Source organism: Pyrgilauda ruficollis, unplaced genomic scaffold, assembly GCF_017590135.1.
Source record: "Pyrgilauda ruficollis isolate IOZ18807 unplaced genomic scaffold, ASM1759013v1 scaffold107, whole genome shotgun sequence".
In the NCBI taxonomy this organism is placed as follows: Eukaryota; Metazoa; Chordata; class Aves; order Passeriformes; family Passeridae; genus Pyrgilauda; species Pyrgilauda ruficollis.
This window is the reverse complement of record NW_024508877.1, coordinates 1,119,876-1,138,693: the sequence shown is the minus strand read 5'-3', so window position 1 is coordinate 1,138,693 and position 18,818 is coordinate 1,119,876. Positions and strand designations below refer to the sequence as shown.

The following is an 18,818-nucleotide window of genomic DNA, read 5'->3' as shown; positions in this document are numbered from 1 at the left end:
TCATACTCTTTCTGACTTTTCCCAGCATATTCATGTCAAATGGTATCAGACCTCACCAGCTTCCCCTAGTAAGGGTAGCTAAACCTCCATTAGAATGTTTTAACATTCTCTTTTCTGATGTGACAGAGAAAAAGATAAAAATGCATACCCCCAAACTACGGAGGCAGTAATTTGATCTGGTGAGGGTCATCACATGGGAGCATTTTAGGCTGACATTAAAGGCCACGGACACTTCCCACTTCACTCCAGGAAGGCATCTCCCCTGCAGCTTACAGACAGCTGGATGTCAGATGTTCCCCAAGGTCACTTTTCCAGGGGTCTCTGGTCACCCTTGTCCCCGTAAAGACACTTGTCCCTTCTTGGAGCAGTCAGAGGGCAAAACCTGTCTGCCTACATTTCCTCCTGGGCATTTAAGCCTGATTAAGAAGACATTCAGTTTTGCTGTGAAGGTTAGGATATGTCCTCCTTTCTTGCAAAATCTTGGCTGAGGAAATCAGCTGTGTGGGTGGCAAGCCCAGAGGACACAGGATTGTGAGCATTATTCAAAGCCAAATCCTGCCTTGGGTCTGCATCATGCTGCACTCTTACTGTTTGCAGTCCCAGGCTCTCTGTTTTCCAAAGATGTCATGCTTTCTATTTTATTTTAATAGAGGCTTAGTTTCAAATCCACTGCCCAGCTGTGCCTGCAGGGAGTTCCCAGCTGAGGCCAGTAGCAGGTGTGTGGAGACATTTGAAAGCAGGACATGCTCCTGAGCTACCCCTCGCACACCACTGCTCTGGGGATGGACCTTGACCACTGGGCATCACAAAGGATCACTGGAAACTATTCATGCCAGTTTTACTCACTTGTCTTTATGAAAGTACATTGAGGTGAGAGGATAAGATGGAAGAGAGAGAGAAAAGTGAAAGGAGCCTCCAAAATCAGGGAGCAATATCCACAAACTCTCTGAAGCATCACATGATTCATTCCCTGAGATTTTTTTTCCAATTTTGAAAGGTACCCTGAGGTAGATTGCCATATCTGCATAGATTTATTTATAAAGGGGAAGTTCTTCTACTGCACATATCTGTGTTGATTGCCACATTGTTACAGGCACCTGGGGAGTCCATAAAAGAATCAAAGAATAAAAAAAAGGTCTAAAGTAAAAAATTTACAAACAACAAAAGCTATAATGCATTTCCTGTGAAGTCCTGAAATAAGGATTTCTCACAAAGGAGGCCCAGGAACAAAGCTAACACATGAACACAGCTCTTGGTGTAACAGACAATCCCAGATCTACATACTAATCTAATTACCGTCTTCATTTATGTGTGGGTCCTTCCAATTACCTTACCATCATTCCACTTTATTGCAAACACTGATTATGTAGAGAAGCTTGAAAATTGAACACAGGACAAGAAACAGGGCTGAAAACCTACATAATCTCTCCAAAAACCCGTGACAACTACAGACCTTTTCTTAAGAGCAGAGAAATTTCCTCACTGTGAGCTGGAATGTTGTTTGGCCGACATAGGCACAGCCTGCCATCCCTAGAACTGGCATTGTTTGCCAGCTGTTAAAAAACAGTTTTTTTTCTGGACTGCTTGGCATATGGCAAAGGTGCCACACGACCCTGAAAACCTGGTGCTCTTTGTCTCGCAGCTCTCACTTATGACTGGAGATGGCTTTAACTCTGAAATGTGGAACCAGCTCACCTATGCTTCCACCCAGTCTGGCCTTGGAGGTACTTTCCTGCTGCAGAGCTGCACCACAGCTGCTGAACTCCTGCTGCTCACAGCTTTCCTACAAAGCGTAGAGCACCGTGGGCTTGGGATTCTACCTTGAGTGATGACATCTGGTAAGCTTCATCGCCCTGCGCAGCCAGGCTTTTCTCTCTGAAACTGCCATGCCAGCTACATCCACGCTTTGGCTGACAGCATTTGGGGAAGTGAAAAGAGACTTCAGTGCTTTGTTTCATGATTGTACAAGTTGTCAGTCTTGAGGTTCTTTGACTAACTTCTGCCTCCTCCAGGGACAAACGGTTCTGCTCAAACAATGAGAAATGCCAGTGATGCAAAACCAGAGTCTAAACATCCACATGAACTCAAAAACAGCAGGACAACTCATGGAAGAAAAATCCATTGAAAACTACTGATACAAAGAATGTACCCCTGACTCTGGAAATCCCTGAGCTGCCAATTGCAGGAAGCCAGGAAAGAATATTGCTCTTGCAATTTTCCCTCTGCTTTATGACTGACTAGGCTAGGAGATGGGATATGTGTCAGAATAACTGTCTGATTGACTATAGCTGTTCTATATTTTTCCTGTTTTCCTTGGAAAAAGTGAATCCTTTATGTTGGGATTCAAGCAAGACTAGTTCCCAGGATGGCACTACTGTTTATTGAGACAGGGGGGAGAATTGGAAGAAAAGAAGTTTTGTTTTTAACCTTTTTTCCCAACAGTTGCTTAAAGTGTTTCCATGAAGAATACTTGCAGATATAATGCCCATCATTTAGAATACACAAAAGCCATGGAAATATGGGCTTCCCAGAAAAAAAATCTGGGCTTTATTTGGTTTTTTAAATTGTAAACTCAAAAGTCAAAGCTCTTTCCAGCTGGAAGTGGAAAAAAAAAACCCAAAACCCCCTATTTTTAAAGGCTTTCTTTTGGTAACAAAGTGCCCTGTTTTAAAAGTGGGTCTATTTGCGGTATGTGTCTGTGAAAAGGAAAGGTTGCTGCAGGTTTGAAAAAACACTGTTGAACCATTACAGTGTCAACATGCTAATCTGGATTTGCAACAAAATGTGCTTAAAAGACCATCAGACTGATAGAAATGTCTCTCTGTGATCACTCAACTCTATGAATCTTTTACTAAACAGAAATTTTACTAGAGATAGCCAACAACTCCCTCCAAACTCTAGAAAAACCCTTTTTCTTTAAAAGCCCTCAAAATTTTCAGTAAGTTCTTAAGAAACAGCACACAATGACTTTCTTTTAGATACACAAGGATGCTACCAAAACCAGGAAACTAAGCTATTCACTTCTCTACCCCCACACTCCAGTCTTGATTGATTGCAGAAAGCTGAAAAGCAGCTATTGCAAAAAGAAAGGTGGTTTAACTCAGGAAGGTGAGCTGAAAGATGAGCAGATAGAGCTTGAGGTGGTTGGACTGATGTTGGATCAGGGAACTGCACAGACAGAACCTGACTTTTGAAGTCAATAACTAGGTACAGCCTTAGCAGTGTAGACAATTACTAAGATAAGATGCAGTTTTACCAATTGTACATCTGTATGTCAAGCAGAACAAATGAAATCCTTGACAGTCTCTTATAGGATACCAATCCAATTTTAAAGTGCATGGTACAGGGATGAAAGCAATAGACACAGGTTAAGATAAATCTTTCTGTTTTGCTGTACTTTCCCAGATAATTTATTCAGTTGTTTTATTTATTTTTTCATAGTATGGAAATCTCTGTGCAAGCTCCTTCCATAATAAATTTGAGCAAACATTGCTGTAAGAATGGGGACTGGCAGGTTGATTCTGTCTTTTGTGATGAGTTTTTTTTTACTCCAAGACACAACATGCAGTTCACTGGTAGTCCAAAGCTTTGCTAATTTTGTATTAATTCATACTAATGTGATATTAATTTACACTGAGGGTATGCTCCCTTGAAAGATGCAAATATTAGAGCAAAAGTTTAACATCGCTGCACAGGCTCACAGCACAGATAAGGTCCATGCTGCAATGCATAGGGATATTAGAAACAATGAGTTTGTTTCAATACTTTTTAGTTTCAAACTTTGCTTTTCTGCTGACTTCAAGTGGAGAGAGCTGGGGAAAAAAAACGGCTAGGCTCAGTATCAATAAAATCACTACAGATTTCATGTGGGAGAAAGTTGTTTCCTGGCTCTGAGTTTACTGTAGCACAAGATATGGTCTAAAAGAAATACCCTAACTGCTAGCCATCACTCCAAGGTCTTCATTAGACACAAACTTTAACAGTGCTGTCAAAACCTTAAATTAATCAGCTGGGATCATGACTCCACTGGTGTAAAGCAACATATTATTTTTTGAAATCTGTAGTTCTGCACCAGTTACTGCCACTACAGAAAAGGCTGTGTGTTACTGGTGTGCAGAAGCTGCTGTGTTCTACCCCAAGGGAACAGTATTTAAAGAGCAATAAGGTGGTATTTTGCACTTTTGCCTCCTGTGTCCATTATATACATCTAAGAACTTGCTTTTTCACAGTGTCATTTTCTACTTCTGTTTCTCTTAGTGCTTTGAAAAAAGCAACTATGTAACTTTTCCCTGTTCCCTTCCGGAAAAAGTTAATAAGTCCAAAATATTTCAGTAGGAACACAACTGCCTTCCACTTGGATGAAAAACAAGTCCCACTTAGCTTCATCCAGATGAAAGAACTCTTCCTTTGGAATTTCCACTTCCCCCTCAACAACCATTAAGTGTCACAGCCATGGAAAGCAGAATGGATGTAAGGGGAGACTGGAGTAATCAACTCAAAATCAGCCACCCTGCACCAGCTGTGGTCATTCGAGTGACACCAAAGTCTTCTTCTAACATCCTCCTCAAGGAGCTGCACTAAGCAAAGGTAAGGGGATGGACCCTGCTGATTGCAACCATCAGCTGTGGGCTGGAAGTGGTGTCCCAAGTGCCCGATGTTGGAACCTCACTTTAATGTTTAATTTCGTGTTTAATTTTTAAAATTTGATTTGATCATTATCATAAACATTAAACAATATTTCCTGTTTAAATATGAATAGGCTGCATTATTTGATTGAAATGAGTGTTCAGATGGCTAATGCGTTTTATTATGGCCATAGAATTTTACTGTTATTTCCCCTCCAGCTGCTGCTGTTGCAGGGAACTCAAAGGGATTCAGTTTTCAATAAGATGGGCTCTATTGGATGGCATGGTGTGGTACACAAGCTTGCCAAGAAGAGTCTTTCTCAGCCTGGGGATACTGCTGCTGGTAGTTTTATACAGCTGATGAGTGGTTGTTATGGTTCAATGTCCATACAGGGACCACTGAAAGGCTCCTCACCGCCTATCGCCCCCCTACCTCATATCTCTAATTTGCCTTTGGAATGCCAGCTCCCATCTTTGGTTATCCTGTGATAACATCCTCTATCAGCCAGTAATTGAATTTTGCAGACAAGTGTCTCACTGGTTTCTCCCATGCTGGCCCTTTATGCATGGTAGGAGCTCCTTAAAGTGAGCTGCAATCCCATCTCAGTTTCCTGAAATTTCTCCAGAACTGGTCCCCCTGCGCTCACGTTTGACTTTGACAGCACTGTGACCATGTGTGTGTTGAAACTACTTCTCCTCTTGCTATGAAACTTATAGTTCTCTTAACTCTGTTGTCTGGTTTTGTTTCTTCCTCTCTGCTACTCATCTCACATTGTAAAAAGTTTGGAGTTGAGCGTGCCTCTGGCTGGTCTTTGCAAAGTGTACAGTCCTTCCCCATGACAAGCACTTCTCAGCACTATCTTAATTAGGGTGAGGTGGGAAACAAGAATTCCATTTAGCAGAAAATGTCAAGTTTTCATACATAATTTTTGTTCCGCACCAATGACCTTTAAAATATGGTTGGACTGACATCATCACTCTTCCCCCTTGAACACCCATGAGCACAGACATCAGGATAACTCAGCAGTAAAGGTAACCTGTGCTGTCAGAGTATGGGTTTCACACTGCAGCACTTGCTATTGCATGAAGTCCATCCTGGAACTCAGAAAACCTGCCCAATAATAATTTTATTGAATCCTCTACTTTTGTCTCTAGAGTAGGAATCACGAAAAATTAGCATTTTTGCCTGAAAAATTACCTCAGTCAGGGCTAATTATCATGTGGATAAAAAGTATTTAAGTTAATAAGTATTAAAGTTGCTTTCTAGCACAATGCTGCAATACATCCAGGCCAAATGTTACTGGCAAAGCACAGTGGGTAATGGAAATCAGTAACAGTTCTCTTTGATTAACAAAAGAAGCATTTACAACTGTGTTAAGATGAAGGTTTAGTCCAGTTAACCGTTTTGAACCATTATAATGAGGAAACAAGCCCTTAATACAAGATCATTATGAAACTCCATCAGAAGAGATGAACCCACTTCTTGTGTTGGGGAACAAAATTCTAAGCATTTAGAGATGGGGAAAGAAAATAGTTATAGGTCTTTGAATCCAACATTTCTACTGAAGAAAATTTCTCCAGCTTGGAGAGGAATAGGTAGTTAAGGGAGGTATTCTTCTCTGACTTTTGCCATCCACGAATTTACTTAAGCTGGCCACTGATCTACAGAAAATGTGGGTAGATAGAAATGAACTTCCACAATGTGATTCATTCTCATCAGTTTTAGAAGTGAATGAATGACTGTACTGTAAAATATCTTTTCTTCCTCATTGATTGCTGAATGTATCTCAAATGAACAGCTTAGAATAAACACCTAATCTTCCTAAGATGGAAGGTATTGTAGACGAAAAAACTCCACCCTCAAAATGACTTGCCCCAAATACTACGGCAAGAGTGAGACCAGTAGGAGTTAACTCTTATTTCTAGACCAGTGTTCTGCTGTCTGAAAAAAGGTGACCTCTGCAGTGGCAAAAATGAGCAAAATCTACAATCTATAACATTTCCAATCAGGTATTTTTTAGTGTCTTGTCTTCAATACCATCACCATTTCTGATTGCTTTGAGGCCTTATAAAATGTGTGTATTTTGGTACATCTGAATTTGCTTCTTTCAAAGACAGAAGCAAATTCAAAGTGTGCAGAATGAGGGCAGTAGTGCCAGACAACACAGTGGAGATAACTTACAGCAATCAAAAATGAAAAAGGCTTCTTAGGGTTTGTGGGTCTCTGATAATATGACATATCTCCCCACTGAATATTCAAAAGTATATTGCCTATCCTCATTTTCAGTGGTCTAAGTAACAAGTTGCGTATGTTCTCCTTGGAGGCCTGACCCACAGTCTGAGAAAATTCACAATGAGGACTTTTATTCATTGAACTTTGTACACCTTTTATAAATATTGTTGGACCTAGTGATCTTAAAGGTTTGTTCCAACTTAAATGATTCTACAATTCTGCAAAATTCCCTTTTACTTGAACTTTGCACAAAAGTAGGGCTTCTCCTGCTTCCTTGGAAAGTTTAATTGCAGACCTCAAAATTGTCTTGCAGAAATTCAAGTGTGCACACACAAGTGTTTGAGGGCCGTGGAAGCTACAGGTTGTCCTTATGCAACAGAAGATACTTTCAGCAAAAAGGACATGTCCTGCTGGGTCTCTGAAGGTACCAGATACTACTAATAAATGGATATGATCTATCACACAGTGGCAGATACCAGAAAACTCAGAGCTGTGACCCTCTAAAGCAGATATACACCCACGAATCTGTGTGATTCCTGAACAAGATGTGGTCTCTGTAACACTGGTTACAGCACTGAGATGGATTCCTTGCTGCAGCAGAGAAAATCACTGCAGGTCCTCTCCAGCAGCAAGACAGAGTGTGCAGCCCACATGATTGTGGTGCTCCTGTCTTCTATACAGATATTTACAATATGCACGTACATGGTGCTCCACATTGGCAAAACCAGGCCCTAATTGTATTGATAATCAAATCTGCTTCTCCACTCAGGTATTGTACAGCTGGCAATTCACAGTGAATATAACAAATAGGTTCAATTTATATATATATATATATATATATATGTATATATTTAGTGCTCTCCTTGATTTTTCCCAAACCCAATGTAAAATACAGCAGCTATAAATGATCCAGGAGGCATTCTCAGAGCCAAGATGTTTATATTAATAAAAAATACTGGAAATAGGATTATGTTAATGGAAATCAGTCCCTCTTGCATTCTGAAAATATCTTGTGCTCCATCGTATGAGTATATTTGAAAAAGAGCTGCTTTCTCTCCCTCCTCCCTGGTTTCTCCCTGTGTCTATTACAAGGATTTTAATAGAAAGACATTCAAATTGTAACACTCACCAGCCCATGAGAATCAATTATTTTTTTTTTCAGTTGCTGTTTACCACATTATTTTGTATAATTGTTGATGTCTGTCGTCTATATTATATCACCCAAAAAGTTATCGGTCTCTCTCTTTCTCTGTCTCACACACACACCCTCCCCACCCAAAAAAAAAACATAACAACAATTAAAAATTCTAAACCCCCTTCACGAATCAGACACAACCTTGATGGAAGAAAAACAAAAAACAAAATAATAACAATACTACTACTACTACTACTACTACTACTACTACTACTACTACTACTACTACTACTAATAATAATAATAATAATAATAAAAGAGAAGAGCCCATCTAGCTAATTCATCTGCCCAGTAAGTGCATGTGTGCGGTGGATCAGATAGGCTTGATAGCAGGTGATGGGGGTCGGGGCTTTGCACACACTCTGAAAGGGTTTTGATGATTGCAATTACTCGCCCACGCTTTGACACAGCACACAATGAAAGACTACAATTAGACAACTATTATTCCTAACTGCTGATACCAAAGATGTCCACACAAAGGCAGCTCACTTTGTCACTGCATTATTCACGCTGTAGGTACATTTATGTATGTGAATTTGTGAAAGGTTGCTGTTTGTGTTTGTGGCACTGTATAACTTACCTAGATTTATGCACACTGTCTCTGTGAATCTCTCTTCAAGCACACAGTCATGCAGATTGTTCCTCTGCCCCTCTCTGCAGACTTTTGCACATGGAGAGGCAGCAGATCCCCTGGTCTGCACTCAGAGCCCACAGCAGGACTCAGATCAACCTTTCTGGGATTTGGATGAAGCCCTGGATGGGTATGTGGGAGACAGGAATGCAACTTTTGTCCTGAGCTTCTGTCTTTTCAGTCTCTCTGGTTCACATTTCCCTTGCAGACTATGTGCTGAATGGTGGCTTCTGTATTTGGTCTTGTTATTAAGAAGTTTACTGCTTTACTGCAGAAGATTAGGACAGAAGACTTCTAAACTGATTTTAGAACAGAAACTACTCCCTCTGATCAGCAGACACAAGCCAGTGCTCTTGGCAAAAGCTTTAAATGGGGAGTGTGGGGACTTCTGCTCAACTCAGAGCACACTGGCCATTGTATGCCACTGGAGATTTTTGGATATTACTAAATGTGGCGAGTTATTCCAGAATCATCAGTTTCTAAGAACTAATATTAATAATGCTTAATAGGAGAAAGTGATTGTTAGCAAGAATATCCAAAGTCGATTAATCTAATTTGGGCTACAGTAGTCTGACTGAAAAAAAAAAAAGCAACTAGACAGGGAATTAATTAAGAACAGCTATTCTTTGCTAAATGCACACTATACCCTAATCTGAATGAACATATCTGTGTAGAGAGCCCTTTCAAGAACCCTTTCGATTTATTTTATCCTCTGGTAAAGGGAATTCTAGTCAAATGTTGCCAAAAGGAGTTAAATCACCAGTGGGACAAGGTTCTGTGCTCTGTGCAGGAGTAGAGCTGCAGGATATGCCAGGGCCAGGTTTAGCCCTTGCTCTTGCCTTAGCTATGTCCATTATTATTACTATAGATAATAATACTCACTGCAGATACCAGCAAGATGATCACTGCATGACTAATACATTGTTAGATTTATACTGACTAACTTAGGTCATGTGAAATCCCAAAGCAAAAGCAAGTTATCCAGAATTTTACAATCAATCATGTTTTTAATTGATTTACTGCTGCATCATCAGGATAAAAACATCCATTGAGCCCTGCAACACACTCATATCTCCTGACAGTAAACATTTATTCATGGAAGTTCTTGGACTGCACTGAGAATTCCTGCCTGGAAAGTCAGTCACAATGAAATGAAATGCAAGTGTACCCATTAATGACCAAATAATAAGACACAAAAATAATAAAAAACCAAGAGTAATAATATAAGACTAAAAATAAAGCTCTCCAGGGAATAACATCATTGTTAATGAAGCAAGTAATCAATAGAACATTGTTTGAAAGTGATGCTTGTTGCATGACTGCTTAGATGGAGACTTGAATAACAGCAGCATCCTGAAAAATGTATCTTGAAAGTAGATGCTTTGTGAGAGTTGTTTGGGAATCTAGGAAATTTAGGAGGTTCTTTGCTGATGGCAAAATTTTCAAATCTACACATTTTGTCTCCTCAGAAAAGCAGCACTCAATTTTTCTAGCCCCTAAATTCCACGTTGTGATTTACCACCAGAATATAGAATTTTGGATACCAAAAACAGTGAAGCTGCAGGAAATTGAGACCCCAGGAAGGTGCTCATATGGTCCTCTTGTGCTGATATCTGTGCTTCCATCAGTCCTTGTGCTTAGGAGACTGACCAGAGGAAAGCATGAAAATGAGTGAGCAGGGAGTCATAGACAGGGATGATGCAAAGAATTGCAGTAGCTTATGTCACTCCCAGAGTTGAGATCTTTCAGCCAGGGGTTTCTCCTCTCATGGGAAGAGAAGGGACAAGGAGGAGAGGTGGGGTGAAACACCAATGCCGTGTCTTTCCCTTTGTCTGCTTGCCTTGCTGGTGTCCCTTTGAGGCTGTTTCACCCAGGGAGCCAGCGGTGGAGGTTTCCTAACATGAATGCATTTGGCCTGGTCAAGGCAGTTCCTTGTCATAAGTCTCTAGGGCTTTCTTTGGGGAAGCTGGAGTTGTTAACAGCACGACTGGCTTTCCCAGCTTTTGGAATGGTTGTATCAGGTAGCAGGTGACAGGGCTTGTCACAGTTTGTACATGTCAGGTGGGCAGCAAGGGAGACTGTGCCTCAGAGTTCAGGGCCAGGTAGATGTACTTTGCCTCCTGCCATCTCATAAACTGTCCAGGCTTCCTTCATGTCCCCAGCGGGGTTTCCAGCCTCAGACATCCCTGAGACCTGACAGAGTGGTGACAGCCCTGCTGCTGGGCCTGTGGATACACAGCAGAGTGGGCAGGGGATTTGCAGGGACTCTTGCAGACAGACAGAATGCAAATAGGGCACTGGGGTTTCTTGTGCTGGTGAAGCAGGTGGCATTCCAGAGGGTAGCCACACCACTGGTCCTGCTTCCTACACTGGGTGCTTTCCAACTTGTTCTCTGCTTTTACAGTGCCAGGAGCACTGTAAAATGCCTGTCTATCCAACTAAAAGGTAGTGCATCATGTTTTCAGTGCTGCTGCCTAACTACATGTGAAATACTTGCTGCAAGTGCCTGATCCATGAGAAGGAAGCTTTCCAGGAAAAATTCCCAGCACTCAAGAAATGAGCCTTTGCTGAGAGGAACTTCTCTAGCAAAAACATCTCATCCTAAGAACAGATCCCTGCTTGGATTCACATGCGGGAGCCACACATCAGCAAGGGCAGTCATTCCTCAATCTGACTGTTCAGGACATTTGTTTTCCTGCCTTGGGGAAACCTTTTGGCTGTCCAAGACCTGAGCACAGAAGCTTGGCACAGGAAAAAAAGGAACTCCCACAGCTGATTGTACCTTAGACCTGGAGCAGTTTATAGGCATAACAGTCTGCACCCCAGCATTACACACATTCTTTTAGGGATTGTGTCTCAGAATTTAAGACAGTTTAGTCTCAAATACAAGAGCAGCTCCATTGACTTTGGTGAGATGGCACAGGATTTAAACTATGCATGTGTTTAAGCACCTGGCATGTGAGACTTTCTCTCTAGCGTACTTCTTTCTCCCCTGGGCTTAATTTCAACTCCTTCCACTTTATAGTCTGTGGCCTCTGCTGTAAATTCAGAGAGCCAGGGAACTAATTTTTAAAAAATATTTTCTGCTTGAAATATTGCAAGTAAAGAGCAGATGAGACTACATATCAGTTAAATGCTTTTTTAAAGGCATATATGACACGACATGACACGACACTGGATTTTAAAATGAAGTACAGTAACAAGGAACCCCCAGCTGGAATTTCCTAAAATATGGCTTTCCTCCTCTGGAACCACTTTTAATTTTAAGTGCTGACTTTCCTGACCCAGAATAAAGTTACAGGCGATGTTTACTAGCCAGCATAGAAGGGAATTGCTCCCTTATTGCATTCCAAGCATTCAAGCCACTGAAAATCAATATAACGAAGTAGGAAAGAAAGAATAAGAGCATACCCCTCCTCTCCCCGCCTCCACATGCACCGACAGACACATCCATAGAGCTGTCTCTCTCCTCCCCACTATGACAGGGAGTGGCCCTCTCTAACCTTAGAGGCTGGCAGTGAAGAAAGATGAAGTTTGTCACATTGTTCCTGACCAGTAAGTTGTACAGCTAGGTCACCTCCAGTTTTTAGCTAGTCAGTCAAGGCTACCTTTCCACGAGCAGTGCACAGCTGCCATTCCCCAACAAATAGTGAAATGATGAGTCCATGTCACGGTGGAGGACACCATCTAAACCCCTGGTATCCCCTTCAGTTTGGTAACATGATGGGAGATGACAGGGACATGAGGTGGGGCTGGTGCGAGGCAGGAATCTCCAGAACAGGTCTCCTTGTGGAGGCAGTGAGGGGCTGACCTCTGGACATTTCAGAGACACAGGGAGCTGTGAAGGGGTGGAAGGTCATGTCTGAAAACTGCTACTTCAGGGCTGGAGGGAAGAAGCTGATCACTACTTGACACCAGAGCCTGAAGGCAGACAAGATGCTGCAGCAACAATCCAGAAGACATCTTCCTGATGTCTTGTTTTCTTAGTGCACTTTGGTGCCGAGGTGGGAGGAAGAGGAGAAAAAAGAGGGAAGGAGGAATGACTCACTTGTGGATTCTGCATCAATTACTAAAGTTTCTGCAGAAAGGCTGCACTGCTCTGAAAAGAGGTTGGATCTTCAGTAACAAGGATACTTTTGATTTCTCTGTGGCATTCAGACTTGTTCATGGTAAAAAGAAACCATCCTGTCTACAGCTCTGTGTTTTATCTGAGTGCTGCTCTTTCAACACCAAAGCAGAGATCCAGTGCAGAAGTGATACTCTCTCCTGTCTCCCCATGGCACAGACTGCGTGCTGTGCTCTTTCAGACAGATTTTGATTGCTGGTGGGGGCCTGAAAGTGCTTTTGACCTGGATGCAGTCAGGGCAGGTGCCTTGTGAGCCACAGAGTTAGCAACACTCACCAAGTGATGGAATTTGTCACCTGTGGGAAGGTAACATGAGCGGCTTTGCCATATCAGGTTTTTTAGTTTGTTTTTTTTTTTTTTTTTTTTTTTTTTTTTTTTTTTTTTGCCACATAGAGCTTTTCTTCCCATGGTAATGAAGATAAAAGAGAAGAAAAAGGCAGAGCCCTGATGTTCCAGCACCGTGAACTGAAGGCTGACCAAAGATAAAGCCTCTGCAAGATCAGCAAACCCACCCCTATCCTGAGCATCTCCAATCTACTCTTAAAACACATCCCAGGATGTGTCTCTAAACACAGTCTCTGCCAGTCCTTGGAGGCCAGAGCCTTGCCTACAGCCTGACAACTTTATCACCTCCCTCCCTCCTGCTCACTTTCACTCGTCTTTTGGTGCATGGGGTATTCAGGGTGATGGCTAGTGCCAATGTTAATGGGAATAACACTTGGAGGCTGCTGGAAGGAATCAAGGCCTCTGTCTTCCCAAGCCATCACTGCTTTGCAAGCTCTGGCTCTCACCTTTAATGTGGAGTCAGCTTTCTTGGCACATGGAGGATTCACCCTGTGGGATATTTTGCTGACTTTTCTCTTCACCTTGACTCAGACATGCACAATAGAAATAGCAGCTGTGGACTCCTATGGTTTCAGACCCTGCCCTGTTTCAATTAGAGAGACACGTGGGTTTGCAGAGGAGGTTTTCAAGAAGGACGTGTGGATTTCCTTTTGAGTCTTAACACAGAGAAAAAAGAGTTGCACTGAGCTGCCTGTTTCTCCTGAGTATCCCCAAGTACCAGCAGTCAGTGTCCTGCTGCCCTCCTTGTCTGATGGGGAGGAGCAGAGTGTGCCCAAAGTGTATCACCACCACATCACACTGGTCATACTGACACAAGTCACACCTGGCCTCAGTTTTGGGCCCCTCATGACAAGAAGGACATTGAGGTGGTGGGGTGTATTCAGAGAAAGGAACACAGGTAGTGAGGGATCTAGAGCACCTGTCTGGTAAGGAGCATCTAAAGGGAGCTGTGGGTAGGAGGGACCAGCCTGGAGAGAAGGAGGCTCAGAGGGGCATGTTCTCACTCTCTACAACTCCCTGGCAGGAGAGTGCTGCCAGGTGGGCATCAGCCTCTTCTCCCATATTACAAGTGACAGGGCAAGAGGGAATCAGGCTTAAACAGCACCAGCAGAAGTTTAGATTGGATATAGGAAAAATTCTTCACTGAAATGGTGGTCAGGCATTCAAGCAATAATGGAATCACCATCCCTAGAAGCATTCAAAAGTGTATGGATTTGGCATTTGGGGACATGGTTTAATGGTGAAGACAGGGCTGGGTTAATTATTTGACTTGACGACCTCAGAGGTTTTTTCCTAACCCTAATGATTCTGTGATTCTGTAAAGAGTTACATACAAAGTCCTGCTCTCCCAGCAAAACGACATGAGAACAACACCAAGGGGTGAAGGGCACTGCTGAGAGAAAGAGAGCTTGGAGAGGCAGAGTGCTTCTCACCTCCATGTCACCCTACCCTGGTAACTGTGGGTAATGTGGTGCAGGCAGGAGCATGGTGGTGATCAGGTCAGCTTAGTCCTGGGGCTGGAGGGGAGGTCACCCCTCAGCACTGGAAAGCAATCTCCCAGGGTTGCAGGAAAGGAACATTTCCCAAATGTCCTTCCCCAGCCCAGGTACATCAGAACTCTGGTGTGGAACTGGGCAGAAGCTGATTTGGCCCCCAAGCACCTCCTGCTGCTGCAAGAGGGGGGAAATAGGTGGGAGAGCAAAAGACGATGCCTGAGCACCCCTTGATGGTCATGCTCACATGTGGAATACTCAGTTTTAAGGCATCCCTGTGTCATGGACAGTCTCACAAAAGCACCAGCAGTGTGAGAAGACCTAAAGGATAAAACAATTCCCACAGCTTTTTAGAGGTGCTCTTGTTACTGAACAAGAGTCCTCTCCTTGCCCTGCTTCTCCATCTCCCTCACTAGGCTGGAGAGAAATAGGATAGATCATCTTCAACATCAGCCACCATCCTAGCCCAGAACAGGGAGGAAGAGAAAGAGATGCTAACCAAAAGGTTGAGGAGCAAGAGTAAGCTAAAAAATAATTTGAAAAATAAAGAGATCAGCAACTCTGAAATATAAATAGCAATTCTATTCTTTTTTGTCTTTGAAGAATTAATATGAAATTGTTCTAAAAAAAGCCAAGCTAACATCTTGCCTGAGACACTCACCTCTTGGCCCTGGGGAAAGGCTGCGTGCTCTGCAGCCTCCCATGAGGAACCTAACTGGCTACAAGGAGTAGTGCCTGCTAGAGGCTTGCGACAATGATAGGGCTTAGAAACCCATCAGGATTTTTACAGCAATCTCAAGCTGTTTGAGGCCTTGCCCTCTGCTGTCATGTGCACACTTGAGAGTTTTTTTTCTTTCTTGTTCAATAAATCCCTGGTTTTCTAGACCTCAGGAGCATACCAAAGTTTGAAAGTGACCCAAGTTCAAGCTAAAGGCTCAGCAGGAGACAAATAAAGGAACCTAAACTCTATTATTAAACGAGTAAAACCTCACGACATCTTTAGGTCTGACTTATATTTTCTGAGTCCTTGAAATTGCTAATAAACACTGAGAAAATGTCTGGAGCTCTGATCCTCAGATAATATTTGGGAACATATTCAGAAATATACTTGTCAACATTTGAAGACTTTAGAAAATTCTCCACATTTTCAAGTCTGGGCAGCTTGTATACAGGAAGGGTTTTGCAAAGTCAGGCTGTATTTGGTTTGAGTAGCAAGGTAGTGGGGAGCTGCAGGGCTACTTTCTGTGATAAAGTGCCAGAAGCTCCCCTATATCTCACAGAGCCAATGCCAGCCAGCTCCAAGAGGGACCTGCCACTGGTCCACACTGGGACTCTGGTAGCACCTCTGGCATAAAGTATTTAACAGGAAAGGGTGAAAACTGCTGCACAACAGCACAGCAGCTGGAGGAGAGGACTGATAAGATGTGAGAGGAGCAGGCAGGGCAGGGCAGGAGGGGCAGGAGCTGCTCCAGGCTCTGGAGCTCAGATTCCCCTGCAGCCCCTGGAGCAGCCCAGGGTGAGGCAGCTGTGCCCCTGCAGCCCAGGGAGGGCAGGGGAGCAGAGATCCACCTGCAGCCCCTGGGGAGCCCAGGCTGGAGCAGGGGATGCCCAGAGGAGGCTGTGGCCCCATGGGAAGCCTGTGCTGGAGCAGGATCCTGGCAGGGCCTGTGACACCTTGGGAGACCCAGAATGGAGCAGCCTTTTCCTGAAGGAATGACCCCGTGGGAGAGATCCAGGCTGCTCTTTGGAGGGGGATCCACACTGGAGCAGTTCATGGAGGACTGCCTCCTGTGGGAGTGACCCCACGCTGGACCAGGGTAAGAGTGAGAAGAATCCAACCCCTGTGGGGGAGGGAGCAGCAGAGACAACATGCAGGGAACTGACCTCAGTCAGAAATAAGGAGTGAAGTTAAACCCCGGGAGAACGGAGGGATGGGGTGAAGTTGTTTTAAGATTTGACTTTCATTTTGCATTGCCCTCTTCTGATTTCATTGGTAATAAATTAAATAAATTTAATATTTATTATTAAATAAACCAGACCCTGAGTTTGGTCTGGTTTGCCTGTGTTGGTAATCGGTGAGTGATCTCTACCCATCCCTATTTGACCCAGGAGCTTGCCCAGGTATTTTTTCTCTCCCATGCCTAGCTGACAACTGGAATGATAGAGTGGCTTGGTTAGTACCTGGTGTCCAGCCTGGGTCAACCCATGGCACGGACTTTTAGATGCATGTGTTGCTTTTCATGTCTCTGGCATGGAGTTAGTAAGAATGAGAAACAGACGGGTCTCAGGCAGAAAACAAGCATTGAAGTAAGCTGCCCCCAAGGCACAGCTCTCCTTATTGTTATTATTTCATCTGCTGACCAGAGATTAAAAAAGAAAATAATTCTACCACATAGCCTTCAACACAGATTTGCCTTACAATCCATTTTTTGGAATGGCCTAAATAAAACGCATAGTCATGGTCATGCATAACCTTGACCTACAGATATTCAAAATATAGCTCCAACTCAGAATTTGCTCCCTGAAGGGTGAGATAAATTTAACCAAACAGTCCTCCTGACTGAATCACAGCACAGACCAGCACCCTTTTCACTAAAGATATCATAAGGACCACATTGCAAAATGAGCATGGCCAAATGTGAACCCTGAAAGTCCATGAAATGACTTTCAGCCTGCTGAAATTTTGCACATATTAATTACACTTTAAATCACCTGGCTTAAATAGGAACAGCAGAACTACTTCAAAACTAACTTTGAAATCTTCCTGCTGTGAGCAGGAGGCTAGACTCCTGCATCTTCTCCAGACTTTCATTCCAACAAAAAAGACACAGTTTCATGAAAACCGAACAAAGATGTTGAAACCCCGAAAGTTGATTGATGAGACACTGGAATTTTACAACCACAGGTCATGTTGTTTCTTCTGACCTAGAGGCTGAGTGTCACAGTCCTGCCATACTGTTGGCCATCCCCACCCTCCACATGCCACCCAGGCTGAGCCTGGGCATGCGAGCTGTGTCTCTGCTGAGCAATTGCATCACTTTCAGAGGGAGCAAAAGCATGAGGTGTTTGAAGGCGTCTCTGTCTCAGCAGATTTGCATGACCAGGTCCGTCAGCAATCGCTGTCTCTGGCATGCCTGGGTAGTCAGATGCTCTTCAAAGACTTGTGGTGGGCAGTTTTAGCCATGCATCTTTTCATCATTTATAGGCACACTCCTTATGTCGGGGCCATTAGCAATATTTCTAAACTCCCTTTCAATCATGTTTTACAGTGCCTGTTCAGAGCATTGAGGTACCTTTTATGGTTGAGATGACACTTTCATTATAAGCTGCTGTTTTCAGTGGTTTATAACTTTCCTCCAAAATTACCTTTGAGGGTTGAAATTTTCTTATGCTTTCTTATTAACAGGCCAGCAGTGAATTTATTTAGAAAGTTGGAAGATAATCTCCACAGCTCCTTTGGAGCTGTCAAAACTTCAGGAAAAAAACCCAAACCAACCAAAGCAAAACTATTTTTGATCATTAAAAAGAAAATGTAGACATGCACTTTGAACATCCTGTAACACAAAAAAAATGTGATGACCACAGGGTCCATGAGACACCACTTTATTATTATTAAATTTAGGCAACGAAAGAAATTAAAGACAGTGAGAAATTGTAAACCACTCAGATACAGTGCAAGCCTAATAGTAAGAGATGGAAAATGTACTTATGTTTATTGGAGGTTGAAGGACCTTTTCTGCTGGCTTCAGCATTTTGAGCTTCCTGAGCTTTGTGCAGTGGGCCTTTACTACAGCATCAATAAATGCCTTTTGAATTAAAAAGCTAAATGGTCTTTTCCATACAACAAATATATAAGAAATGCAACTAAGTTATTTATCCTCTGCTCTGAAGGTATTTGCTCACTTTTCACTACATGTGTGTTCCAGATGGTCCTTGATAATGCTTATTGATGCCAATTATTTTCAGACTTTATTTTGGCTGAAGAACAGGAGTAACAGTCTGGGCATATGCTGCTTCCAGTTGCATCTACTTTTCTTTTCAGGGAAAGAAAATGGGTATTGTCTTCTTTCCTTCTCAATGCTTAAATCTGTTCTTGGGATATATCTGTTTGTTTGTGTGACAGAAACCTTCATTTGAAAACCTGAACAACAACAGGATGAGGCTGCTGGA

The 18,818-nt window shown here is 42.8% G+C and overlaps 1 protein-coding gene across 47 annotated transcripts in view; it reads right to left on the bottom strand.

Moving 5' to 3' along the window:
• The window catches only part of CELF4 (CUGBP Elav-like family member 4), a 670,311-nt gene that overhangs the window by 108,516 nt on the left and 542,977 nt on the right, over positions 1–18,818 (bottom strand). For 22 of the 47 annotated variants that reach the window (XM_041471988.1, XM_041471768.1, XM_041471925.1 and 19 more), the window contains exons 4-5: positions 15,290–15,309; positions 3,828–3,834 (exon numbers count right to left, since the gene is read on the bottom strand). The exons of the other annotated variants lie outside the window; for them this stretch is intronic. In XM_041471988.1, coding sequence (XP_041327922.1) covers positions 3,828–3,834; positions 15,290–15,309 — 27 coding nt within the window. The remainder of the gene's footprint in view (positions 1–3,827; positions 3,835–15,289; positions 15,310–18,818) is intronic. 47 annotated transcript variants of the gene reach the window in all.